The following is a 27,905-nucleotide window of genomic DNA, read 5'->3' as shown; positions in this document are numbered from 1 at the left end:
CTACTGCCTGTGTTTTCAAAAAGCGCTTGCTTTCTCGCATCTCTTCTTGTAGCAGTATATGCAGTCTTGGCTTGTGGTACATTATTGTCAAGATTATATAGTTGAAACGGAGGTGGCAGGGCTGCTTGGCCGTTCCACATACTTGTTAAACTAAGATACTTTGCTTCTGCAGGAGTGATTGGTGTTGGACATTATTGTACTCAGAGAGGCTTTTCGGAAGAGGTGAGAACAACTGTCTCCAAACTGGTTCCATTGACTCGCCGGCTGTGGCAAATGACCAAGGTCAAGATGCTGCCGACACCAGCCAAATTCCATTACGTCTTCAATCTCCGCGACCTTTCTCGAATTTGGCAAGGGATGCTGAACACTGTCTCTGAAGTAATCAGTGAATCAAATGTAAGTAGTGCGTACAGAACCCTTGCGTAGTGGCCTCTTCGTAGTCTTTGAGATACAGTACAGAATTTTCACTCTGTGTCTGTCAATTTAAAACTGAAATTTCATGCATGGTATCAGAAAGCACTGCAGGAACAAAGTAAAGGCATTCCATAGGAATCATTGAGATATCTCCACGGATATTCATCTGTCTCCTATCACTATTTGACTGGCAGATAGTAAAGAGCCCAGTAGCACCTTTAAGACTAACCAACTTTATTGTAGCATAAGCTTTTGAGAGCCACAGCTGATGAAGAGAGCTGTGGCTCTCGAAAGCTTATGCTACAATAAAGTTGGTTAGTCTTAAAGGTGCTATTGGACTCTTTACTATTTTACACTACAGCACAGCTAACTCCTCCGGATCTATGACCACTGACAGATGAAGGCTTTTTGTTTTGTCTGGCATTCCCGCAGTGACCTCTCTTTCCTGCCTGAACTGTAGGGCCTCTGTATGTGTTTTACTTTTGGTTTGAATTGGTTTTTAATGAGGTGTTGTATAATGCTCTGATTTTAATTGTTTGCCACTTCGGTGGCCCTGATTGGGCAGAATAGCAGGAAATACATTCTGTAAATAAATAAATAAATAGACATCACTGCTAAGATTCACAGATGATTAAATTAAATCACAATGTAGTTCATTTTGTTGACCGTGTTGGTATATTACCCTTGAGGCACTCAAAATCAAACATCAAAACAATAACGAGCAGAAATGTCTCAAGCCCTTTTCTAGCTGGACTTCTTTTCTCTTTCCTTCCCTTGGGCGCATGCTGGGCCATTTCCACACGGCTTACCTTCCCTCGGAACGACCCAGAACATCGCGCAAAAAACACGGAAGATCGCGTTTTTTCATGCGAGATTTGCACGACATCGCACAAATCTCATGTGAGAAAATGCGATCTTCCTCGTTTTTTGCGCGATGTTCCGGGTCGTTCCGAGGGAAGGTAAGCTGTGTGGAAATGTCCAAGGTCTTTCACATAGATAGCAACATAGATCCAGAACATTTGTGGGAATAAAAACAGCTAGGAGAGGAAGAAGAAGCCATCCTGAGTGTTGCATTCTGGGAGCACACAAGGAAACCTCAAGGTTTTGTGTGTGTGGGAAAACTGCCCACCCCCAAAGCACTCTTTATACTGAAAATGTTCACACACAAACATTTGCATAGACTTAGTACCCTACCAACACCGGACCTATGAGCGCACACTTAAGCAGTGGGAAGGAATTTGTGCTGTTGACATACACATTTTGAACCACTTTAATTATTTTTATACTATGTTATCATTTCTGTCACATTTTATTTCATGAGCCGCCTCAAACAGGTCTCGAGATGGGGCATATACATTTTCTATATAAATCAATAAAATAGAATCAAGGGTGTTTTTTTCCTCCTGCTTACCTAGGTGCTCATAAAACTGTGGAAGCATGAATGTAAGCGGGTGGTTGCCGATCGTTTCACAATTCCTGAGGACGTCGAGTGGTTTGACTTGGCTCTGGCAAAACTGGTTGAAGGGGCATTTGGTGTGGATAAAAAGGCCCTGGTAGATCCTGGAGTGGATGCTTACTTTGTTGACTTCTTAAGAGATGCTCCTGAAGCGACAGGTAAGGAAAGCATAAACTGAAAGCCTGTTGTCTGATGCAAGAAACATTAACAGACCGGAGAGGTATGCGCTGTGAGGGATGTGGAAGGACTTCATATTATGCCGGGAGCAGCAGTAGAAGGAAACAGGGATTAAAGATGCTTTAGAGTTTGCACTGGAAGGAACCATTTAGGAAAGATTAAGCAGATGCTGGCCTGATTAATGTAACATGCTATTGCAAAAAGGAACTCGCTTATAATACCTGTTCCAAAGGGATCTATGCTTAAGGAATAGACAGTGAGAGAAAATCGCTGGCTGCTGGTACTCCCAGCTGGGGTGCTGTAGAGGAGGCTGCAGGCATGGCTTATGCCTGTTGTCTCTTCCCATACCCGGGGAAAGCTGTATGTATTCCTACGGTGCTGCAAAATAGTTTGAGCTGGCCTGCAGCCCCATTTTGAAAACCATGTATGAAGTGAGGAGGGGGTGGTCTGCTTTTACCATGAACTGTTTGCCTGTTCGATGATTCTAAGTCTACTTTAGCATTTATATTTAAAAAAGGGTATGTGTAAGGTGCACCATAAGTTGACTTATGGTGATCCCTCAAAGAATTTCAAGGCAAGAGCCGAAGAGATGTAGTTTGCCATTGCCTGCCTCTGTATAGAGAGACCCTGGACTTCCTTAGTGGTGTCCCATCCAAGTACTAATCAGGGCCAACCCTGCTTAGCTTCTGACATCTGAAAAGGTCAGGCTAGCCTGAGCCATCCAAGTCAGGGCAAAGTGATGTAAACACTTTTAAATAAAAGTGCACAGGGACGGGCAACTGAACCCCACCCTACCTCTATTCCAATCTGGTTCACCTCCAGTTTTGGAGGCTGGCGGGGAGAACATACGAAGCTGCTCTATACTGGTGGCTGTTGGTCTGCCATGATCAGTACTATGGTCCTCTCTGGCAGCGGCTCTCCAGGATCTCAAGGAGGGGCCTTTCACATCACCGGATACTTTTCTGAACTTGAGGAGCTGAGGATTGCCCCGAGCACCTTCTGTGGCCAAAACAGGGGCTTTGCCTTTGAGTCCTCCTAAAACTATAAACTGTTGGGAAATAGGTCAGTGAAGGATTCAGTTCCCCAGATCTGCACGCAGCTGAAAGATGACCCCCGCAATCTCCTGCTTGGTACAGCAATTGCACCTTATTAAACAAACGTAGTTGTTGCCTTGTCTAATTTGAATTTAAGACTCAAACTACACGTTGAACGTGACTGTGTTTTTAAGGGGCAAAGCAAACCCGAGCAGGCTGCATTGGGGAGAAAGAAAAGGGGGCACTGACCGCCCCTTCCGACAGCATGAGCAGCTGAGTCAGGAAGTCCCCAAATCTTACCTATCATCTGCTTGAGATGGTTTTCAAGGTGAAAAAGAACAGATGGCAAAAGGTTTAAGCGGAGTCCTCCCACCAGCCCTTCTTTCCCTCGGGCGCAGCCTGCCTTACGTTGCCTTATTATTTTTTTTAAGAAGAGGAAGGAGAAATACGGAGCTCCACCTCCTGTGTAATTGGGACCTGTTTCCAACATAGCCGTTTTGAAATAATGGCTTCCAAAATTCTGTAGCTCAGTAGTAGCAAGCTTTCATGTGGTGATGTGTTTTCTATTGCTTGGCAAAACTCGTTCACTGTACAATGAATAAATGGAAGCACCGTAGAATACTCACTGGCAAAAGAGCATCTTTCCCCCCCTTTTTCCTAAAAAGAAATGCATTTTATTTCAAACTAGGTCCAGAGGGAAAAAAGCTTTGGAAAGGTAAGCAGTGGGTGTCTGAGCCAGCCAGGTTTTTTTAAATAGCTTGAGCTCTACATCCAGCGGTGCATGTTTTAGTTCAATAGAACACAATACACCTCAGCATGGCTAAATCGTCACAAGATTTGTGGTCTCCTTCCCCCACCCCCTCCCTTGCTTTTGAATGACTGTCATCTAGCCAGGAATAAATTAGGCAAGTCGCATGCATGGCTGAAACAAGCTTCATCTTGATGGCTGACGCTGTGGCCTGGCAGAGCTGCAGTGAAGCATTGCTATATCATCTAACCTCCATGGCTTCATGAACTCACTTTCTCCATCTAGGAAAAGGTAGCTCCAAAAACTTTGATAATAATAAAAAGTTCTGACACTTTCTGTATTCCCAGAGCAGCATTGCTGAAGATCCTTCCCTATGCTGGAGAAATCAATGAAGCACTTTATAGCTTGCGTAACTTTACATCAGGATTTTGCAAACAATTTTTAAAAATGCTTGATGCGGCTTTTGGGATGAACTTATTTGCTCGATTCAGGCATAACACCAAACCGTGGTTTATTTCGACTGTGGTTACTTAGCAGAATCAGAGTTTGGAATGCAGATGATCACTCAAATCTTGGCTTTCCGTTACAAATGCGAGTTTCATTGCCTTTGCTACGGCCAAGTGTTGGGAAAGAGCAGTGCCATCTAACAAGCCTGGACTCCTGCATTCATAAAAGTAAAGTGTGCCATTGAGTCACAGCCGTCTCGTGGTGAGCCCATGAAGTTCCACCTCATGTGCTTTTGGGGCAAGAGATGAGCAGAGATGGTTTGCCATTGTCTTCCTCTCCATAGCAGCCCCAGTCTTCCTTGGTGGTCTCCTATCCAAGTAATAACTGTGGCTGACCCAGCTTAGCTTCCGAGGCTATTAGGTCGGCATTCATACATCGTACAAAACCATAGCTAAGATCAACTATGGTTAATAAACCAACATCAAACCATGCTTGCAGATCCTTGTTTGATGGATCCTAATTAACCATAGTTAAGAGAATGGTGACCACACTAACCATAGTTTAATTAAACCATGATCTTGTATCTGAATTGAGCCACTGTGTACAATTATCTGTAGTATTCTTTGACATGCTTTGGAATCTAGGTGGTATGGGAACTAAATAGTGTCAGCTAAGAATGTTATCAAAGCCCAAAGAAGTGAGCCTTATCTAACATGGTCATAGATCCAGAGGAGTTAGCCATGTTAGTCTGTAGTAGCAAAATAGAAAAGAGTCCAGTAGCACCTTTATGTCTAACCAACTTTACTGTAGCATAAGCTTTTGAGAATCACAGTTCTCTTCGTCAGATGCATGGATGGTAAGAAGAAACTGGTCAGATATATAGGTGGAGAGGGGAGGGAGGAGTGGATGCAATCAGTAGCTTCTGATAATGGGATCAGTTGGCTTCTGATAATGAAATCAGTTACTTCTGATAATGAGATAACCATTCATAGTCTCTATTCAATCCAAGCCTGACTGAGTCAAATTTACATTTGAATTCCAATTGGACTCTTTTCTATTATCTAACATGAAAACAGGAGTCTCTTGCAGAGATGTCCTCTTTTGAGATTAAGTGAATTTGGGATGGTCCTTTCATCAGTGATGGCTTTGCTAGGCATTGCCTCATTGCTCTCAGGTTCTGCTGATGTAAACTATGCCACACTATTGTCATTTCCCTTCTAAAAGCGAGGGACAGATGATGTGGAAGTGAATTGGCTATCTCTGTTGTAGAAATGAGAGTTGCAGAAACTCATCTTAAGAAGCCAGAAATGAATAGCTTGACTTGACACCCTCTGAAATAATCCACTCTTTCTTTTTAAAAATGTCTTGGACAGAGGCGCTCCAGCTTTTGAATAAAAGTCATCACTTCACCAAGATGGTATCGCCGTGCCAGCTTGTCCTCTCCACAAAGCCCTGGCCCATGCTTTCCTCTCCCCAGAAAATCACCCACAGCCTCTCACCGAACCCTTCCTTTCCTTTTCCTTGGGTGATTCCGCACACGTTGGATAATGCACTTCCAATCCTCTTTATAGATCATTTGGAACGGATTTTTTTGTGTGCAGAACAAAAAATCCACCTCAAATGACTGATATAGATGCAGAGGAGTTAGCCGTGTTAGTCTGTGGTAGCAAAATCAAAAAGAGTCCAGTAGCACCTTTAAGACTAACCAACTTTACTGTAGCATAAGCTTTCGAGAATCACAGTTCTCTTCGTCAGATGCTTGGAGGGCAAGAAGAAAGTTTCTTCTTGCCCTCCATGCATCTGACGAAGAGAACTGTGATTCTCGAAAGCTTATGCTACAATAAAGTTGGTTAGTCTAAACGACTGATAAAGTGCATTGAAAGTGCATTATCCAACGTGTGCGGAATCATCCCTTTTCTAGCTAGCCTCCCATTCACCCGTTCTTTCCCTCGGCTTTGGCACCCTGGCATTCTGAGGGCAGAGCTACATTACATGTGTGATTCTTTCTCTTTAGTGGGTTTTAGAGCATGCAGCTGCACAGGACTCTGATTTTTAAACAGAGTCTGGCACAGGAGGAAGAGTGGAATTAACCTTTTCCTCTTAGCCTGTATTTTTGCCAAAAATTGCCACCTTGAGGAAAAATGGCCGATGTTGTTAAAAACAGTTTTTGGGTGGGGGACAAATTTTGACGTGAGGACAGAGAATGGACGAATCCCTTCTTCCTGCTTCTCTTACACTTGCCTTAACATTGCAGTGATTGCGTTCTGCAAAAGATTAAGTTACCGAAAACACCCCCAACCTGTAGCTCAGCTCCCATACGTTCCCAAACTCACATTTCTGTGACACGAGGGAATGGCTGCTGTGTCAGGCAAAATTAGATATATTAAGGTGCCAGTGAGCCCCAAGTGGGTTGATTGACTATTTTGGCCTTCCCTCTTTCTACACGGCCTGAAGTGGATAATTTTGCCCCTGTCTGATGGGATTGTTGAGATCTGAACTAGACGTTACCTTAGTTTTTTACGAGTTCACCACAGAGCCAACCTGTGTTCCTGCAGCCACGCAGCAGCTGCAGGGAATGGTTTCTTTAAGAAAAAAAAGAGCCCCAACAGGCTTGGAATGCTGCCCTAGGGGAAGGAAGGCTCCTGCCTCTTCCCAAACCATTTTTGTGCATGAAAACAATTTTGACGTATATTTACCCATTTCTGCTGTTCCGTGTAGTGTATTTTGTGCACATGGAGCAGAAGAAATAGCAAAATATCTCCCCCCCCCTGCACTGTTTTTGCATAGGAAAATGGCCTGTTGGAAAGGCAGAAGCCCTCCCTCCTGCCTTGGTGGCATTTGGAGCCTATTTCAGCTCTCCTTTTTAAAAAGAAGCCAATCCCCACAGCTGCTGCGTGGCTGTGGGGAACACAAGTTGGCTCCATGGTGAACTTGTTTAAAGGAGTACATTAATTTGTCTGTGAGTCACTCCTAATGCAAAGAGAAGACAATATTACTTGCCCCTGTCCACACAAGCCACTGCCCTGGGCTTGCCTCCTTCCATTCAGGAGACTTACCAGGAAAGTGACTTGTGCATCTTCTTTAAGGATGCGTCATTCTAACATATATTGTACAATTCATTGTTTTCTAGGAGTAAAGTCGTATCTCTCATTGTAATTCAGAAAAGAGTATGGCTCCGCTATGGGAAATGCTGGATGCTGCTGCTGTATCTTGCTCTTTTTATTTCAGCATAGCTGTCACTGCCTCCATCTTCTCTTTTGTTCTTTCATACTAGAATGGCTGGAAGAATTTAAGGGCGGAGTCAGTCTTATTTTGATATGTCTAGGCACTGCGTTATAATAGCTTGCAAGTGATGTGTGGCCACAAACAATGTGACACCCTATAATTTAATCTAAGGGGCTGGCTTTCTAAATCTATTGCACAGAGAAGACCTTACAACAGAAGATGGACATGAGCAGTGTATAAATATGATCGCTGTTCCCAACCTGAAGTCTGAATGTTTGTTGTTCTCATCTCAGGAGAAGAGCCAGATGATGTGGAGCTTGACATGCCAAAAGTATACGAGCCGATTGAATCTTTTGAACACCTAAAGGAACGTCTGAACATGTTCTTACAAATATATAATGAAAGTATCCGTGGAGCAGGCATGGACTTGGTGTTTTTTGAAGATGCTATGATTCATGTAGTCAAGGTATTGGTGGCTAACACAGAGTCTTTAAGCTTACAGTTCTTCATTCTGAACATGTTGAGAAAACTAGACTAACTCTCAGTTTGGTATATAAATAGTAAAGATAATTCAAGTGGAAAGCATAAAAAACTAGACCTTCCTTCTGGATGTAGGATACCATAAGTAGAAAAAGAAAGAAAGAAAATGGATATTACTACAAGTCAGGGCTTTTTTTCTGGGAAAAGAGGTGGTGGAACTCAATGGGTTGCCCTCGGAGAAAATGATCACATGGCTGGTGGCCCTGCCCCCTGAACTCCAGACAGAGGGGAGTTTAGATTGCCCTCCGTGCCGCTCAGCGGCACGGAGGGCAATCTCAACTCCCCTCTGTCTGGAGATCAGGAGGCGGGGCCACCAGCCATGTGACCATTTTCAAGAGGTTCCGGAACTCCGTTCCCCCGCTTTCCCCCTGAAAAAAAGCCCTGCTAAAAGTTATTTGTTGCTTGCTGAGTCAGAGTGCTGCAGAATTGCTCCAAAGCTACCATAAAGCAGACTTCTAGAAAACATGGACAGTAGACATCCATTCATTTTCTTGACTGAAAATCTGTCTAGTAAAAACATTGTGCCATCTACACACAATCACCTATAGGTGGGTTCAGTGCACAATTTGGCTGGCATCTCATGAACCAGGACCTCAACCTGCTGGTTATCAAACCAGGTATAATGGCTTGGATCTCACCCACAATTTCTGCAGGTGCAAGGATTTTTGCCAATTCTCCTTTCTTGAGGGAAATCTCTGATTTCTCCCCAAGCTATTCCTGGAGGGAGGGGGTCACCCATCCCCCAGGAATAGCATTTGGGGTTGTTGTGGGAAGGGAGAAAAGAACAAAAATTACCTCCCCATGCACCCATGGAAATTAAGGGGGAACCAAATCAATAACTGTTCATGGTGGCATGAAGATGTGTGGCCACTATTACACAAATTATGATAGGCGGTCAGCCAGTCTTCGTTACAGCCTACAAGCCATACAGAAGCAGGAAGCATTGTTATTATTTCATGGAGTGTGACTGGATGGTGTTCAAAGAAAGGAAACTTAGAATTCCTTGATAGTTTCAGGTAGGCAGCTGTGTTGGTCTGCAATAGAACAGCAGGATTTGAGTTCAGTGGCACCTTAGTGGCCAACAAGACATACCTTTACATCCTGATTCCCTTCTTTGCTTCACTCCTCCCACCTCCTGACTAGGATACGAAGGCTCAGAGATCTGTACTCCTCCTTATATCTGAAGAGCGGGGCATTGACTCTCAAAAGCTTATACCCTGAAAATCTTGTTCGTTTCAAAGGTGCTGTGGACTCAAATCTTGGAATTCCTTGATATTATTTATAAGGCTGACTTAATTGTTTTGCAAGAAACCTGGCTTATTGATAACTTAGTAGTCTCCATTTTTGCTTCAAATGGCAACAGCACATTTTAAGCGTTTATATAGAAGCCTCGGTTGATGAAATGGGCACTTCTGTGCCTTGCAGCTGGTTTGTGAGTCTTCTGTGCTCCTGCAGGTGGTCATGGGCTTCTGCCAAATATCTGAATCAGGCCATAGAAGAATATTCAGCACAGCTCTCTGTTTGCACTTGTGTCCACTCTGTCTGCTCTCTATCTCAGAACAGTTATCCTGATAGCTAAACTGAATATGAGCCTCATTCTTTCATAAAGACTGTGATTTATGCTTCTGTTTCTCATACTCCTTTACCTCTCTTGAGGCAATATTACTCTTCCTTAAGTAACCTGCAAGTTGGCATTTCGTCATGCAGAGTCTGTTTTGAGAAGCCATCAGCTGACTATGCAACACCAAGGCTGGTTGAGTTGGGGGCCCAAGACCCCTACCATATTCTGGCATTATCAGAGAATTCACCTTGAGAGCCATTTTAAATGGCCTGTGATTGTAAAAATATTTAACAGTAAACTTCACTGTGTTCTTCAGATCTCTCGGGTAATCCGCACCCCTCGTGGTAATGCTTTGCTTGTGGGAGTTGGTGGATCTGGAAAGCAGAGCTTAACAAAACTGGCGTCCTTCATAGCTGGCTATGACACATTCCAGATCACATTAACAAGGTAGGCCGCTGGACAGATTGTTTCTTACGCCATTGAAATGACATGTTACGAATGTTGTTTGTGTTGATTTTTTTCTATGAGGTAAGCAATTTGTTCAGGTCTCTTGTTTCCAAAATGTGTCCTGTCATTCCGTGAATAAATATTTGGTGCTATATAGATACATAATGCAGAGGTCCCCAACCTTTTTGAGCCTGTGGGCACATTTGAAGCTCTGACACAGAGTGGCGGGAGCAGCAACAAAATGGCTGCACCAGGAGGCAGAGCCAGCCAAAAATGCTGCTACAGCTTACCTTCAGTCATACACTGAAGATCTTTGTGCTGTGGAAGCAGCTTCTCCCAAAGCAGTGTTTTTTAAAAATCTGCACAGCCAAACATATCTCCAAGAGTCAATCAGAATCCATGCTTGCCAAAAACCCCACCTGGCCAGACCCACTTTCTAAAAACACTTGGCGGACACCAGGAAAGGTGTCAATGGGTGCAGTGGTGTCCATTGGCACCACATTGGGGACCCTGGTATAATGTTTTTATAGTAAAATACAGAACAGTGTTATCAACGGGGAGATACCATTCCCTGTGTTCTTTCCATACAACATTGCAAATGGCACTTTCAGCTCTGGACAGTAGCAAGGTGATGGATTCGAAAGGCCCCCAATAGTAGCCAAGAGCACACCACACTCACAGCATCTTTGTTCTGGATTTGTCCCCAAGCACCCAGAAAGAGGGAGGTACCACAAAGAGATTTCATAGTTTGCAAACCCCACAACTTCCAGATTAGGATGGAATTGGCCTTAAATGAAATCTAGCCTTTGTATAGCTAAGATGTGGCCAAAGATATCTTCTCCAGTTTGAATGGATAGTCAGAGTGAGTTCCAAAGAAATAGGCTGATACCCGAGATCAGGGCAAGTAGACATGAAATCAAGGAATCCTACCCCCCTCCACAGAAATGCCACTGGCAGGGCCTGGAAGCCATTACTGAGAGACTTTGTTCTTTCTTCAGGTCTTACAACACATCCAACTTGATGGAAGACTTGAAACTTCTGTATAGGACTGCTGGGCAGCAGGGAAAAGGAATCAGCTTCATTTTTACAGACAATGAGATAAAAGATGAGGCTTTCTTGGAGTACATGAACAATGTCCTCTCATCGGGAGAAGTAAGAGGCATTTTTCTTCCTTCTCGCTTTTAGCTTGGTGTTCTTTCCTTTCCTTAACAATGGGCTGAAGGATTTCATTTAAAATCAGAGCTGTATATTTAAAGCTACAGTACTTGAGCACCTTTGTTAGGAAACCAGCATCCGTGAACTCAGAATCTGTCTACATGAGACCTTACATGAGGACGCTCAAGTGAAGGTAGATGCAACGTTAGCCAGGAAGCGTAGTTTAAAACTACATGAGGGTAGTTTCAGTTTCAGTTTCACCTCTCTAGAGCCAGCAGAGAGGTGGCTCGGGGAGGCGAAGGTGAAATAAACCCTCTGAGGAGTGATCTCTGCCGGCTCTATAGAGGTGAAACTGACAGAGCCTTTGGCTTCCGGGCTAACACTGTGTCTCCCTTTACTTGAGCATCCTCGTGTAAGAGGTCTTATGTAGAGAGACTCCTACACGGGGACACTCAAGTGAAAGATCTTACACTTGTTTTCCCATTGTGGATACACAAGCACTGCTAGGAAGACAGAGTACACTTGAGTATAAGACCCCACAGAAAGTCACTTGAGTGTCCCCATGTAAGATGCCTCATGTAGAGAGACTCTCAGTGGAACTGAATCTAAGTAAATGTTCAGAGGATCAGTTTCTAAAGCATAGCTTTGTTGAGGAGGACAGTTTTCAAAAAGCAAAAATTCTAATTGAATGGGCTTTTTTATTTGAGGCTATTTTGATGTTAGTGAATAGTGAATAAAAAGGAAATTAAAGACAGCCTTTTAATTAGTCACTTTAATCCATCAGTGTAAAAGCAGATGATCAGCTAACAGTTCTGTAATCTGTAAGCAAACATTTAAAATAAATCTGTTCTCATTTCTGAAAAATCTTTATTTCTCTCTGAGGTTTCCAACCTATTTGCCCGTGATGAAATAGATGAAATCACAGGTGACCTCATACCTGTTATGAAGAAAGAGCACCCACGCCGGCCTCCAACCAATGAGAATTTGTACGACTATTTCATGAGCAGAGTTCGTCAGAACCTGCATGTCGTCCTCTGCTTTTCGCCAGTGGGTGAAAAATTCCGAAACCGAGCACTGAAGTTCCCTGCCCTTATTTCTGGCTGTACTATAGACTGGTTCAGCCGCTGGCCCAAAGATGCTCTGGTTGCTGGTAAGTTTGAAGATTCTTTGCTTTCTTAAAGTTCTGGGACTGGTTGCTGTCGGAGATAATTTTATCAGTGGTTTCGATAGGACAAGAATCGCCCCTGCGGCCAACTATATTTCAGATCAGATGCCATTGTGGAAATAAGGTGGCAGCTGTCTCAGAAGTCTCATTTTAAAAACAAAATGTTTCCAGAAGCTGGTAAAATGCTGAGGAATTTCTCTAAAGATATATACAAAATACTTTCTCTCTTTCTCCCCCACCCTCAAGTTATAGCTCGCTGAATGCTGAAAAGGGTGATTGTTGTGAGGATAATAATAACACACTTTGTAAACCGCTCTGAGTGGACATTAAGTTGTCCTGAAGAGTGGTATATAAATTGAATGTTATTATTATTATAAATTAGACATTGTGATCTGTTACTTTTAAAAAGCTTTGAACTTTAGCCACATGAGGCCTTGGTTCAAATCAGGATCACAACATAGATGAGGATTTAAAAAAAAAAAAACATTATCCCATTGTTCCACTTTTTCATAGTACCCGCTGCCATGCCCCGCACAAGGTTGTCATTTGTGCAGTGGGTGGAAGCGTGCTTTCCATGACCTGTGCCTCCCACCAACAACAGTATAAATGACAGCCCAAGCAGCAGGGAATGTTAGATGGTGAAAATTAACGATGGGACATTCCCCCCTGGAGCTTTCTCAGATTGAAGATTGAACTATCAGAACTCTTTTCTGATAAATCAGATGGAGATTATACAGATAATGAGCATGGAAGGCCAGCCGAAAGATATTTCCTCCTTCCACCCTCCACCCCATGCATGTTGCTTACTTGGAAGCACATCCCATTGTATTCAATAGGGATTTTTGTTCATAAGATTACAGTTTCTGTCACTCAAATAATCAAAGATGTCCTCAGATTAGTCTGCGGCAAATCAGGTTTCTCAGCAGAAGGATAAACCCTGATGTAAATGTCTTTCCTCCCCTCCTTCCACCTGATCCCCATGAATGTTGTTTACAAGTTTTCCCAGTGGCAAGATCAGATAATGATCACTTTAAAATTACATGCATTGGAGCCTTTTGGTGAAGTCAGCTTTCTTTGTAATATATAGCTGTTAAATGAGCCTGGCTCAGCTCAGTTTCAAGCTATGAATTAGCATAGTTTGGCAGCATTTCTAGTGGAAATAGGGCGAGGGAAAGAGAGAACCCCACCTCCCACTGTGCTGTGACCCTGCTGTGATTTGGATCTCAGCGCAGATACAATTCAGAACTCAAAAAGAAAAAGAACACAAGCACATGAAGCTGCCTTATCAGACCCTTGGTCCATCAAGGTCAGTTTTGTCTACTCGGACCGGCAGTGGCTGTCCAGGGTCTCCAGCAGAGGACTTTCACATTACCTATTACCTGATCCTTTTAAGTGGAGAAGCCAGGGATTGAACCTGGGACTTCTCCATGCCACGCAGAGGCTCTGCCACTGAGCCTACAGCCCCTCTAATGAGTGGGGAATCCATTCATTGAGGTCTCATCTAGTTTGACTGTAAGTTCTGGAGATGTATTGGATGATTCAGGTGGGCCCTTAAAACGTATTTACTGGGAAATGAATTGTGGGGCACTGAATAACAGATCAGCAGAATGTTTTCTTGAAAAAAATGCTGGAGAGTTCAGCCAGCCCAAATGACAGAACACTTGTCAAACCTATTGGACAACTGAATATTTTCTTTAAGAAACCCTTTATGTGTGGGTTTTAAATGTAGGAATTAAATGATGCCCACTTACCTGTTCTCTTAGCTGTGGAATTTCTAATCCCATCAAGACAAGAATGCTAGCATAACTACCCAATGATTACACTAAAAGGGTTACCTAGCAGTGAAAGGCTAAGTTTGAAGCTGATTTCACTTCTGGGATGTTAACCCAAGAGTCCTATGACAGACATATTAAAGAGCCAGAACTAATATTTCCTAAAATGAAAAAAACTTGTCCAAATGTGCATCAAGAGTCTCGATTTCAGTTATTTAGAGTGTTATATGGTCGCCATTGGGTAAAAATACAGTGATGAAGAAGTATACTGTTACAAAATGGCTCGCCGTTAAGGAAGAAATGACAACATGCTGAAGGGTAGTGATACTCCATAGTTCAGGAGCCAGATATAGCTCTTTAGCATGCCACATGTTCCAGGAAAGTGGGAAATTTCTTCAGAAACTGGAATAATTTCAGTCATTACTGTAGACCCATGATAGAAGTGCTTTATTTTTAAACCACAACACAACTTGCCCATGATGGATTATATCAAGTTTGTGCAGATATAGGCTCCAAACGAAGTGCGGGAGCGTTTGTGTGGCCGGCATGACATCACTCTCAGAAGTGACATCACCCCCCCCCCGGAGCATGCGCACTGTGCATGTTCCCAGGGTATCTGCCAGGGGTGGGTGACCTCCGGGGTGCTTGCCACCTCCGGTCAATCACTGGTGGATCAACAGGCAAGGATTCAAACCCCCTGGGAGTTTGACCAGTGCTGGTGGGCGCCTGGGAACCCTTCACCTGCCCCATGTTTCTAGAAAGTGGAGGCTTGAAACAACCTTGCCAATGGAATGAGTAAGCTGTGAGCCTCCTTGAGGTGCAGATCTCATGCCAGGGATGGAAGATGATTGATGGTAACTGTGATTGTAGCTGTCTGTGAGCTGTGAAGTGTCTGTGAGCTGTGGAGTGATGTTTGTCAGAGATGCTTTAGGCTGATCCTGCACTGGGCAGGGGGTTGGACTAGATGGTCTGTATGGCCCAACTCTATGATTCTATGTTTCCATGGTGGATGAAATCAGATATTGCCTGGAAGGCCATGATACGTGTCTGAAATTTGCCATGTGAGAATCAACATGGTATTTTTTTCTGTTTTTAGTTTCCGAACATTTCTTGTCCTCTTACGAAGTTGACTGTACTAATGAGATCAAGCGAGAGATGGTGCAGTGTATGGGCTCCTTCCAGGATGGAGTTGCAGAGAAGTGTGTGGACTATTTCCAGAGATACCGTCGGTCCACCCATGTCACTCCCAAATCTTACTTATCCTTCATCCAGGGATATAAAGAAATCTACAAAGAAAAACATTCTGAGGTGCAGACACTGGCCAACAGGTGAAGTGTTGACTTGAGTCCTTCCATCTACAGTTACTCTTCTCCTAATATGTGCATAATAGCTTACTTTTCTCCTAATATGTGCATAATAACATGTGCATAATAGCTAGTTCCAGGGCTTTTTTTCAGCAGGAACGTGGTGGAACAGAGTTCTGGAACCTCTTGAAAATGGTCACATGGCTGGTGGCCCCACCCCCTGATCTCCAGGCAGAGAGGAGTTTAGATTGCCCACCGTGCCGCTCAGTGGCACAGAGGGCAATCTAAACTCCCCTCTGTCTGGAGATCAGGGGGTGGGGCCACCAGCCATGTGACCATTTTCTCCGAGGGCAACCCACTGAGTTCCACCACCTCTTTTCCCAGAAAAAGAGCCCTGGCTAGTTCCCAATATTAAATAGTCTGATGTGTCATGGTGAGGGCCAAGCTAGAAATTTAGTTGTCTGCCACACATTACAAACATTTGGGACATGTGTAAGCACAGTTTAGAGAGAGAAAATGGTAGGCAGGGAAGAGAAGCTTTATCCTACCAAGTGTCCTAAATGGATATTTGCCTCCCAGAGGGGGCACATGCAGCTCTCCATCACACAGCTTTTATCCTTTTAATTATGCTGAATGTATGTTGTGCCCTTCAGAAACTGTCAAAGAAAGAGTAAGTCAGGCGATTGGGCTGGGCTGAGTGGAAGCAGGATATCAACGTATCTGTGTCAAGAGGACAGTATGCATGACCTGACCTATACATTTTGAATGTTGTGTCTTTTTCTGGTCCTTGTAAGTAAGAAAAGTGATGATTCTGCTACGTTAAATTGCAGAATGAATACTGGATTGGAGAAGCTGAAAGAGGCCTCTGAGTCAGTGGCTGCCTTGAGTAAAGAACTGGAAGCTAAGGAAAAAGAGCTTCAGGTAGCCAGTGAAAAAGCCGATACGGTAAGGTGGGAGTTCCTCACCTTCTTGAGCCTGGGGTGGTGGTTGGAATGTTGAGAACATGAGTGGGCACAACCACAAAATGGCTGCTGGGGAGAGGGGGTGGCCAACCACAAAATGGCTGCTAGGGAGGGGGTGGCCAACCACAAAATGGCTGCTGGGGAGGGGGTGGCTGACCACAAAATGGCTGTCATGAGGGATGGGGGTCAACCACAGAATGCTGAGAGGTTGCAAGCCAAGTACTCTTCACCAATGGTGGCACCTGTTTCTGATTGAGTGCTCGCTGTAGACACAAAGTGGATTCCTCTCGGCCCAGGCTTTTCTGAGGCAACTACTGCTTCACTGTAATACAGAAAAGCCAAGAATTTATCTTTGCTTTGTGGAAGAGATGATTTGGGGAAGAAGGAAGGGGTGCCGGGAAACTCATTAGTGTGGGTGCCATCTGTGGCACCCACAGATACCACATTGGGAATCACTGTGGTAAGGCCAGCTTGTCTTTCCATTCTTTGGGTAACAGAATTTGTGGGTTCTCATGACTTGGTTATTGAAACATGAAGCATCTTGATAACTCATGAACAGACTATGAAATATTAATCCCCAGAAGATATACCTACAGTCATATGAGTATAATTCATTCATTTTTCCTCATGAGGGTGTGTGTTTTCCCCTCACAGGTGTTAAAGGAAGTTACAGTCAAAGCACAGGCTGCTGAAAAGGTGAAGGCAGAAGTACAGAAAGTCAAAGACAAGGCTCAGGTGATCGTGGACTCTATCTCAGCAGATAAGGCCATTGCTGAAGAGAAGTTAGAGGCTGCCAAACCTGCTTTAGAAGAAGCGGAGGCGGCTTTGCAGGTTAGTGCTATGCAACTGGAGGACACCGTCTTGGCCCAAATGCTTCCCCCTTCTCAGAACTGCATGTGAGGTGGGACAGGGCGGTGAAGCATCTGCTTTGCAGGCAGAAGGTCCTCGGTTGAATCCCCAGCACCTCCAGGTAAAAGGGTCAGGTAGCAGGGTGTGTGAAAGAGCTTAACCTGGGATCCTGGAGAGCAGCTGCCAGTCTGAGTAGACAAGACTGATCTTGACCGACTGACTCAGCAAGAGGCAGCTTCATGTATTAGAGTGAGAGGACATCGTGGTCCCACGGGATGCCTTTTCCTATCATAGGGAGAAGGGAATGACCAAGCCAGAAGATGTCATGTGGGATTGCCCTTTCATCTTACAGGGCCAAGGGCAATTTAATATGCACTGAATGCCGCTGGTTAATGCACTGGATTAATATTGGAGAGGTTCCACAGTCCCCATTCAGACATGAAACTCACTGGGTGATCTTGAACTAATTACTGTTATCTCAGGCTGTTAGCACTGAAGGAGAGCGTGCGGTTGCTGTGTCTGAGAGGGCAAATCCCGGTTCTGTCTCCCCTTGGCTATACTTCCTTTGGTTCTCCCACCACCAAGCTGATTTGTCAGGCTTTCTTTCACCAGCAGTTTGAACCTGGCGAGCCTCTGAATGCATGCAGAGCACCAGCATGGACGAGCACCTGGCTGCATGGGGAGGGATGTTTGACACAACCCCTCCCTAGCCAAAGAAAGATCTTTATTGTTCCAAGCTAGAGTATAAAATGTAGAGTACAGAAAATGCAAGGGAGGAAATGTCAGAACGCAAAGGCTAGGCAACTATCAAATAAAAACAAAAGGAAATCATTACATTAACTTGAGAGTCTCTGAGCTAAATTAACTTGAGAGTCACTGAGGTTACCTGCCATCCCAAACTGTCTCTGGGATGGGCGAGCATCTCACCAGAAAAAGATGCCGCTTTATCCCCTTTACTCCAGAGCCCAGACAAAGAGCCTGCGCATCTTTTAAACCCCTCTCCTGAGAAGATGGGAACCCCCCCCCCCCCAATCCTGAGTTGGGGAAACCTCACTCTGTGTTGCCATGGCAGCCTGTCCAGCCAGGCACATTTTACCCGTTGCCTCTGGCTTTATTGGACTATCAGAGTTTAGGGAAACAGCCATTCCTGTAGCCTAGGATGACAGTTTGAGCAAATGGTTAGACACCTAGCCATTTATTGCTGGGCTTTTCCTGGGAAAAGATAGGCTCCCAGGGACTGATCTGAGACAATTAAAGGCCAACTTTATATTTCTCTATCACAACACAGCCTATTCTTCTAGAGAGTTATAGGAGATCGTGGAGGGTGACTCCCTTGTGGGAGTGGGAGCAGGAAATGGGAAGAAGAGAGGTGGAGGACTGCGGATGAGGTTAGGAGAGAAATGGAGTGCCATAATAAGTCAACAAACACCAACTAGGGGATGAAATAAGATGTAGCTTCCAGCAAATGTAGCGTACGTTTATTATTTATTTAGATATTTATATCTTGCTTTACTCTTCAATGGGAATCCAAAGCGGCTTACAACATCATTCTCCTCTCCTCCATTTTTCAATATCAGCCCTATGAGGTAGGTCAGGACAAGAGGCTGACTGGCCTAAAATCACTCAGTGAGCTTCTATGGGTCTCTGAGATCCTAGTCGGATGATCTACTGTACCTTGCTGGCTGTCTAGTGACAAATGGTCATCAAAGAGATACGAAACAGGTGACACCTTCACCAGCCACCTTGGGCTGTTCGTTAATGTCACAGACATTAATGTTCACCCCTTTGTTCAGGTCACTGGGGATACTGGGAAGATGGCCAAATGACAGTGGGGAGAGTTTGGTAAAAAAGAAAAAGCAGCAACAGGTGCTTGTAGTGAGGGGGGCTAGCAGAATGGGAAAGACGCGTACTTAGAGGGGAGCTAGAGTAGCTTCTGTAAACTCTAGAGTAGAGGCTTTGGGGCAAAGACTGAATGGGGGGGCGGGGCGGAGGGTTATTTTCCCGTTAAATTGTCCTGCTGTTGCTCAGCCTGCTGATCCCCAGGGGGCCTTTTCACCGAGTTCTCTTTCCATGATCTAGACAATCCGGCCTTCGGACATTGCCACCGTGCGCACCCTGGGGCGGCCGCCTCATCTCATCATGCGCATCATGGACTGCGTGCTGCTGCTGTTCCAGAGGAGGGTCAACAGTGTTAAAGTGGACCCGGAGAAAAACTGCACCGTCCCGTCGTGGCAGGAGTCCCTGAGGCTGATGACGGCAGGGAACTTCTTGCAGAACCTGCAGGTGCGCGGAAAGTACCGCTGAGATCACAAACAGCGTGTGTGTGCGCTGGGGCCCGAAAGAGAACGGGGAGGCCTGACTGTCAGGGAATGGCGGGAAGCAAAAGGGTGCACGTCGCAGGGATAGGCCGATCTCCCCCTCTCCCCGAGATTTTCTCAGCTGGAAACACGGCCTGTGTTTAAAAGTCAGTTGACTAGGCATAGGGAGGGTGTATACCAATTTAGCACTCAGTTCAGGAGGCGTTTCGATGTTCTGGTCTAGGGCCTGGTCACATGACTTTTTGTTTGTTTATTTATAGTCCGCTTTTCTCACTGAGACCTGAGGCGGATGGCGCAATGCAAGTCAATATGGTCGATAGCCAGGGCATTCGCTGAACCAGTGAATGAGAGCCAGTTTGGTGTAGTGGTTAAGAGCACGGGACTCTAATCTGGAGAGCCGGGTTTGATTCCCCACTCCTCCACTTGAAGCCAGCTGGGTGACCTTGGGTCAGTCACAGCTTTCTCAGAGCTCTCTCAGCCTCACCCACCTCACAGGGTGTTTGTTGTTGTGGGGATAATAATAGCATACTTTGCTCTGAGTGGGTGTTAAGTCATCCTGAATATATATATAAATTGCATATTGTTGTTATTATGAACAAATACAGTAGGGTGTGGGTTGCAGAAATTTGAAAACAGGCCTAGATCTGAACACAGAGATGAAACACTGCTGAAACAAAGCATAAGCAATTAAACACGACATCTTTAATGACAGGTAAACATACATCAACAGGCAGTACCCAGTAGCAGTAGAAAAGAACAAGTGTCCAGCAGCATCTATCAGACTAACAGCTGTGATTCACAAAAGCTCATACCCTACCACAAATTTTGTTAGTCTTATAGGTGCTACTGGACTCTTGCTTTTTTCTGATGCTACAAATAGGCTAACACAGCTACCTAGCTTGATCTAGTATCCAGTAGAATAGTCTACAGTCCCTGTCCCTTTGCCAAGGCATCTCTCTCAGCCATTTCGTATAACAGCATAGCCCTATTACTTGAGTAAAAAAGCCTTTCTGAATAATTCAGTTTTTTATAGTTTGTGGAAAGCCAGGAGAGTGGGAGCTTTCCTGACCCCTCAAGCAGGTCATTCCACGAAGTGGGGGCTACCACAGTGAAAGCATGTGTCTGGGTAGCTGTTGATTTAGCCCAACTACAGGGTGATATCTGCAGAAGGCCTCATTCAGATGAGTGAAGCTGTCATGGCAGAGCACTTAATTATTAAGTAAGTAATCTCTGTCTTCACTCACAGAAGCAAGTCTAGGGTGTGTGTGTCTTACGCCTTCTCATTTGTGTCCATCCCTTTGTTAATGCCTATGCAGGATCCTCTATGAATGAACCATAAATTATGGAGGATTTTTGCCCTTTAATGGCTCCTATAGGCATAACCAGGGCCTGCTTAAGACACCGTGATAAATTATCCCTCAGTTTGTGACCTGGAATATCAGGGAAGACCATAACTGTAGCACAATGTTTCAGATTGGGGAATGTGTTTCGACAGTAAAATCAACATTATAGAGCAAGGTGTAAAAAACAAAGTGTTATAAGACAGCTAGCACAATATAGAGTAATACTCATCACCATTCAAATATAATAAAAAGCAAGGAACGCTTAGAGTGAACCAGGATGCCAGTTAGACCCATTGAATGATGACATATTGAGTTTTGTGCTGTGGCTGAAGTATCTTCCTCTCCTCTTGGGGTATCCAGCAATTTCCCAAGGACACAATCAATGAAGAAGTCGTGGAGCTGTTGGGCCCTTACTTTGAAATGGGTGACTACAACATCGAAACAGCTAAGCGGGTGTGCGGAAACGTGGCCGGCCTTTGCTCGTGGACCAAGGCAATGGCTTCTTTCTTTGCCATCAACAAGGAAGTTCTGCCTTTGAAAGTAAGTCTGAATCAGTGATGCAAGACCAGAGTAAAACTGAGCCAGCTGGATGTAAGTTGTTGCCACACTCAGTGCAAAGAATTATGTCATAATCGTGAGTGAGATGCGTGTGTTAAAATTTAGGAAAATAAGGCAAAATTAGTTATTGGTAGAATGGACTGTACTAATGCAGGTAGCAGGAGGTGCAGGGCTTTTTTTCTGGAAAAACAGGTGGTGGAACTCAGTGGGTTGCCAGTACAGGGGGCAATTCATGGCGGGAGGTGGCGTCCCTGGTACCACATGTGCGCATGCAAAGTGCGCGCATGCTCCCAGGACCAATGATGTCATTTTGAGTCAGCTGGAACAAGGGGGAGTTTTTACATCACCCTTGACAAAAATGGTCACATGGCTGATGGTCCCACCCCCTGATCTCCAGACAGAGGGGAGTTTAGATTGCCCTCTGCACCACTGAGCGGCGCAGAGGGCAATCTACACTCCTCTCTGTCTGGAGATCAGGGGGCGGGGCTACCAGCCATGTGACCGTTTTCAAGAGGTGCCAGAACTCCGTTCCACCATGTTCCAGCTGAAAAAAAGCCCTGAGGAGGTGTATCCACAAACTCACTGGCAATTGGAAACTAGTGCAGCAGGAAGAAAGGTTCTAGCCCTTTCTCCCTGGTGTGCTGGTTTTCTAATTACAGGTAGTTTTGTGTATAAAGGAGTGTTCAGTAATTTGCCCCTTCCACATTCTGAAGTGTTAGGCCTGGTACAGTCTGTATTCTGCCATTTTAGGATTTGATTGACTCATTCTGTAATGTGTGTAGATTGAGCCTTGGAGTCTAAAGCAGTGTAGAATCTCCAATTTCTATATACTTCGCTGAATCAAATCTACTATTAACCATTTATTTGACATGAATTACTGTACTAATGTGCAGGCAAATATGTTCCAGTTTTGAGGAGGAGTGGGATAGGGCTCAGCATAAGGATGAGGAATTCACCTGAGTTTTAGAGAAAGCAATTTTGTCTGAGTTGTGGCTCTGCTTAGCGTTTTCTAATATGCTCTTTGTGAATTGGTGACTCACAGGCTAATCTGGCAGTCCAGGAGAACCGTCTTGCCACTGCCATGTTGGATCTACAGAAAGCTCAAGCCGAGTTGGATGCCAAGCAAGCTGAACTAGATATTGTGCAGGCCCAGTATGAGAAAGCCATGAGGGAGAAACAGGTACAGTAGCCTGTCCACCCAGATGACCACTGACCTCTTTACCATGGTGTGCATGTAACCACTTGGCAGGCCAGTCATCTGTATTGTCCTGCCAAGTAGTAAATGAGCTCTTGATACGTTCAGCAGCTGAAACGAAATCCAGGGCGTGGTAAGGCTCTTCCCTCTGCTTGCCTGGACTGTATAAACCAGTGTACTATTGTGCTAAGCTGGAATATGGTCACCTTCGTGCCTTCCATATTTGGTTGTGTTGCCCTTTGCCATGTATCTGAAAATGTGCTGAAAATCTACTTTAAAATGCTATTCTCTGTTCTGTCTTTGATTTTTTGTTTTGTTAATGCTAACTTGTTGCTAGTGAAGAGTAGGAGTTTTTCTTTTTAAGGAACAAAACAGGAACTTAACTGCTTTACTTGCATTCCCTGACTTTGATTTAGTAGATATATTTGAAATTAGGCTATTGGTGTAGAATTGCATAAAGTCTTAGTAAGGAAATCCCCTTGTGCACATCTTCATCTCTCAGCCACAAACTCCCTAGTTTTCCCTAGACCCCCCCCACCCTCCCTCCCTCTTCAATATGGGAATAACTCTAAGTTACCATGACGATTTCTGTGATGATCTGAGCTGCCATCTATCTGGCCCTTTCCACACTCATGGAACGCTGGCAGCTTTTCCCCAGGAATCCAGACATCTCCATTTTCAAAATGTTTGTGTGCTGTTTGGCTTCTGTTTTTTTTGGTGCCTTTTCTGGGAACGCACTTTCTGCGGACCCAGAAAAGCAACCGAAAAAATGGAAGCCAAACAGCCCGCAACTGTTTTGAAAATGGAGACGTCTGGATTCCTGGGGGAAAGCTGCCAGCGTTCTGTGAGTAGACCATCCCTATAAGAGTGGGTGGAAATGGTCTCTGTATCACATTTTCATCTTGCCTTTCCTACAAGGAGTTCAAAGTGATGTACAACATGGTTCTTCCTTCTTCATTTTATCTTCACAAATCCTAACCTAGCCACTGCACCCTACTGGCTCTCTTATGTAATGTGTGCATTAGTCCATAAGTTGCTTTGGTGCATATAACTGGTGTGATATTATGGACAGATGTTGGTCTAGGATCTAGGAAACCCATGAATGAATCCCCTCTCTGCCATGGAAGCTTGCTGGGTGACCTTGGGCCAGTTACACACTCAGCCTAATGTACCTCGCAGAGTTTTTGTAAGGATAAAATGAAGGAGAAGAGAATGATCTAAGCTGCTTTGGGCCACCATTGGGGAGAAAGGCAGGGTATAAATGAAATAAATAAAACACATGCTCGTGATCTGGGTTATATGGGCCTGAGTGCGCTTTGTGCACAATCTAAATCCAAGGCATTGTGACACACAGCTTTTAAATGTCTTTGGCCAGAATTACAATGAAATTTGTGCTCCAAGTATATTTATGGAGTAAATCCAGATGCATCTATAACATTTAATTTTAAAACAATAGGCCATTCGTACTAACAAGGGGCGGGGTGCATCATGTGATGTTAAACTATTATGGGAAGAGTTGGGATCAAGCTGTTTTCTCAGCTCATGTATCACAATTTGGGATTTTGGCAGACGCTGCTTGAGGATGCCGAACGCTGCAGGCGCAAAATGCAAACAGCCTCAAGTCTGATCAGTGGGCTGGCTGGTGAGAAAGAGAGGTGGACCGAACAGAGTAAAGAGTTTGCTGCGCAAACCAAGAGGCTTGTGGGTAAGGCAATGGCACCACCGTTTTGGCATTCTACAAAACGGTGCATTTCGCAGCAACCACAAACGGCAGGAATGTCCATCATGTTTTCTTTCCGGCTAGCTTATTAGAAGATGCTGGGGACGTTTCCGTTATTAAAAGTAATGGAGTTCTGTGATACCTCGTAGGCAATAAAAGCTCGAGCTCGTTGGCTTGAGCTTTTGGAGCCAAGGAGTGGCATTCTCCAGTGCACAATGATGATCGTTCCAGTTTATGAACTCTCGTGCTAACAAACAACAGTGAAGTGGCGAACGGACCCATTCCCGTGGATGGAATCTGTCACAGTTTATTTTGCCTTGAACAATGCTTCTTTTGGGGTAATCTCTGGCTGCTTCCACTGCTAGAATAACTTACCTGCAGGGCTGATCCTCTGCCCTAGACACTGGCCACAGTTCATTTTTGAAGCCGTAGGATAGGGGAATGAGTATCAGACTCATTCATCTCCCTATCTTCAACTTTTATCCAGGTATAGAATAACATCTTTTTGGTCTCTCCAGAGCCCAAAGAACACTCTGAAGCTATGAGCTAAACTACATGAAACAAACTACACAAGGATGCTCAAGTGAAGGGAGACGCAATGTTAGCTAGGAAGCGTAGTTTAAATTTCATCTTTCTCTACAGAACCTGTAAAGATCGCTCCTCAGCAGGTTTATTAATTTCCTCTTCACCTCCTTGAAGGGGAGGTGAAATTCACAGAACCTTCCAAGAGGCAAAGAGGAAATTAACAAACCCTCTGAGGAGCTATCTTTGCCAGCTCTGTAGAGAGGTGAAATTAACAAACCCTCTGAGGAGCTATCTTTGCCAGCTCTGTAGAGAGGTGAAATTAACAAACCCTCTGAGGAGCGATCTTTGCAGGTTCTGTAGAGAGAGGTGAAATTATGCTTCCCGGCTAACATTGCATCTCCCTTCACTTGAGCGTCCTCCTGTATTTTGTCTCGTGTAGTTTAGCTCTATGTGATATGAGTTTAAGTAAGTCCAGCCCAAAAGCTCCCTGATGGGTACCTTCTGCCTTGATCCAGAATACAGCTAGGTGGGGCTGATGGCGGGGCCCACAATGGCCCCCTGACAAGCTCTGAGAAATCTGGAGAAATCCTACAAGGGTATCAAATGACTTTTGCTTTCTCTTACATGTTTACCAACCATAGTACTAACCATCTTGTTCATGCAGTTCCAGTTGCACAAGGATGAGTTTTTGTTAGCACGTTTGATGAATTCTTTGGCTAATGCTGGAAATCTTAAGGTTCTTTTCACACATTACAGTTAAAATTGCTCTTGCCCCTGCTGGGATGGCAGCGAGACTACAAAACCTACCGTGGCTGAAATGCTCATTCACATCACAAATGCCTCTCCTCTGTTTTCCTCCCTGCACGAACAATGGTCAGATACTTACACAAATCACGAGAGAAGCTCAAAAGTGATTTAAACCTCATGTGGAAATACACTCAGGATTAAGCCCTTTAAGTTGTAGCTTCCAGATAATCTCCTTTTGTGGACGGTTACTTATTTTATTCACTGTAAACATTTTAAATTTTGCAACGATGCTTCTGATGTACTTAGCATGTCCTCTCTCTCTGTTAATTCAGGTGATGTATTGCTGGCCACTGCTTTTCTGTCCTATTCGGGTCCTTTTAACCAAGAGTTCCGCAATCTGTTGTTAAACAGTTGGCAAAAAGAAATGAAAACCCGGAAAATCCCATTTGGAAACAATCTGAATCTCACCGAGATGCTGATTGATGCACCGACCGTCAGCGAGTGGAACCTTCAGGGGCTGCCAAATGATGACCTGTCCATACAGAATGGCATCATTGTCACGAAAGCAGCCCGTTATCCTTTGCTGATTGATCCACAGACTCAGGGAAAAATCTGGATTAAAAACAAGGAAACCAGGAATGAACTGCAGGTAAAAGAGATTCCACAAGAGGCCTAGGAAAATCAGTGGTGAAGGTGGAATAGATTTGGGGGGTTGCAAAGTGATCATTACCTATCTGGAGAGCAGGGAAGTCCACAGAGGACGGGCTTCAAACACCAAGAGAGCAAGACGCTTAGGGCAAACCTCAAGGGTACAGTGCTTTGGATCCGATAAGCGTGTACAATTTGAATGGGGCCGGGGCACTACCTTTATAGGTAAAACATGCCCTGAGAACCCACCTAGCTGCTAGAACAAAGACCCCAATGGTCAGTTCCTGGGAGTAACAAAAGGTTTGATTACCTTGATTGGTAGCTGCCGGGGTGTGTGAAAGAGAATGCAAAATTTGTTCTAGCGCCGCACAAAGGGGCAGTTTGTTAATGAAGTCCACCGGAGCTAAATTGATGAATTTAATTGGGGAATGTACCTGCCCAGGAATTAACTGTAAATACTTATGAATTTCATTTGATTAGCTCCTCTATCAAGGACATGAGATCGCATCACGGAAGGAGGGAAAGGAATGTGTTAAGTGGGGATGACTCTGCGAGACCTTTGTTGCACTGGATCCCTTCGGGGCTGGGGAGCCTGCAAAATGAATCACTGCAAATCTCTCCACATTCCTATGCGGTATTCCATTCATGCCTGGGTCTCCCGGGTGAGACTCAGCAGCTGATAGCTGGCAGTCCTCTGGCTGCAATACAAACTGCCATTTTAAATCCAGAGGCCTGGTGCCATTTAATATCACATGTTAAAATAGCTATTAAAGATGGCGGAGGCTGGGCTGACTGCTCACAAGGGGAGAGTTTGAAGTCTGTCGTGTGAGGGGCCAATTAGCAAAAATTGCCCCTTTTCTGTCTGCAAAAATCCTTTGGCAGACTCAAGCTATTGTGTGTGTGATTCACAATGCTGACTCAGACCTGTTCAGGTTTTGACATAACTTGATAAAATCATTTAGAGACCTCTGCTGCAGAGTTGGTGTCTGTGTGTTTTGGTGTCCCTTAATAAATGATCAAAATGGTTCTCTTTTCAGATCACCTCTTTGAATCACAAATATTTTAGAAACCACCTGGAAGACAGCCTTTCTCTTGGAAGGCCCCTGTTGATTGAAGATGTTGGCGAGGAGCTGGATCCAGCTTTGGATAATGTCCTTGAAAGGAATTTCATCAAAACTGGCTCTACATACAAGGTGAAGAAAGGGAATCTTTTCTGTTTCATACATTGTAGCCAGAGGAGGACACATGGAAGATTTCTTGCCCAGATGCTTCCTGCTGAGATACATTTGGCTCTCCATTTGGTTTCATTCATGGGAGGCATCTTTCTTCCTCCTCTTCCAACACAAAAAGAAAGGAGTTTTCTCGCATGGTCTTTATGCAAGAGGCTTCCTAGTTGCTTACTTAGAACACTTACTCCATTCTGTTTCTCATTCTTCTTTCCATTCTTTGAGCTGTGCTGCTTTTGGGTTTCTTTTCAGATTTATGCTGGAAACTGAGTTACCTCTTGAGGCAGGTACCATAAATCTACAGCTCTTCCGTATTTGTTTCTGCATTTAACATAGCCTTCTGCATTTAACATAGCCTTGGGGAATTGT

The 27,905-nt window shown here is 44.5% G+C and overlaps 1 protein-coding gene across 1 annotated transcript in view; it reads left to right on the top strand.

Moving 5' to 3' along the window:
* Positions 1-27,905, top strand: part of DNAH5 (dynein axonemal heavy chain 5) — a 163,144-nt gene that overhangs the window by 94,806 nt on the left and 40,433 nt on the right. Inside the window, exons 50-64 of the mRNA XM_054985833.1 lie at positions 173-396; positions 1,830-2,028; positions 7,795-7,967; positions 9,919-10,049; positions 11,048-11,201; positions 12,087-12,354; positions 15,238-15,469; positions 16,276-16,390; positions 17,062-17,238; positions 19,336-19,539; positions 21,278-21,457; positions 22,518-22,655; positions 24,240-24,375; positions 25,995-26,311; positions 27,348-27,503. Coding sequence (XP_054841808.1) covers positions 173-396; positions 1,830-2,028; positions 7,795-7,967; positions 9,919-10,049; positions 11,048-11,201; positions 12,087-12,354; positions 15,238-15,469; positions 16,276-16,390; positions 17,062-17,238; positions 19,336-19,539; positions 21,278-21,457; positions 22,518-22,655; positions 24,240-24,375; positions 25,995-26,311; positions 27,348-27,503 — 2,804 coding nt within the window. The remainder of the gene's footprint in view (positions 1-172; positions 397-1,829; positions 2,029-7,794; positions 7,968-9,918; positions 10,050-11,047; positions 11,202-12,086; positions 12,355-15,237; positions 15,470-16,275; positions 16,391-17,061; positions 17,239-19,335; positions 19,540-21,277; positions 21,458-22,517; positions 22,656-24,239; positions 24,376-25,994; positions 26,312-27,347; positions 27,504-27,905) is intronic.

The sequence above is a fragment of the Eublepharis macularius genome, chromosome 7 (genome assembly GCF_028583425.1).
Source record: "Eublepharis macularius isolate TG4126 chromosome 7, MPM_Emac_v1.0, whole genome shotgun sequence".
Lineage (NCBI taxonomy): Eukaryota > Metazoa > Chordata > Lepidosauria > Squamata > Eublepharidae > Eublepharis > Eublepharis macularius.
This window is presented reverse-complemented; position numbering and strand designations above follow the sequence as displayed.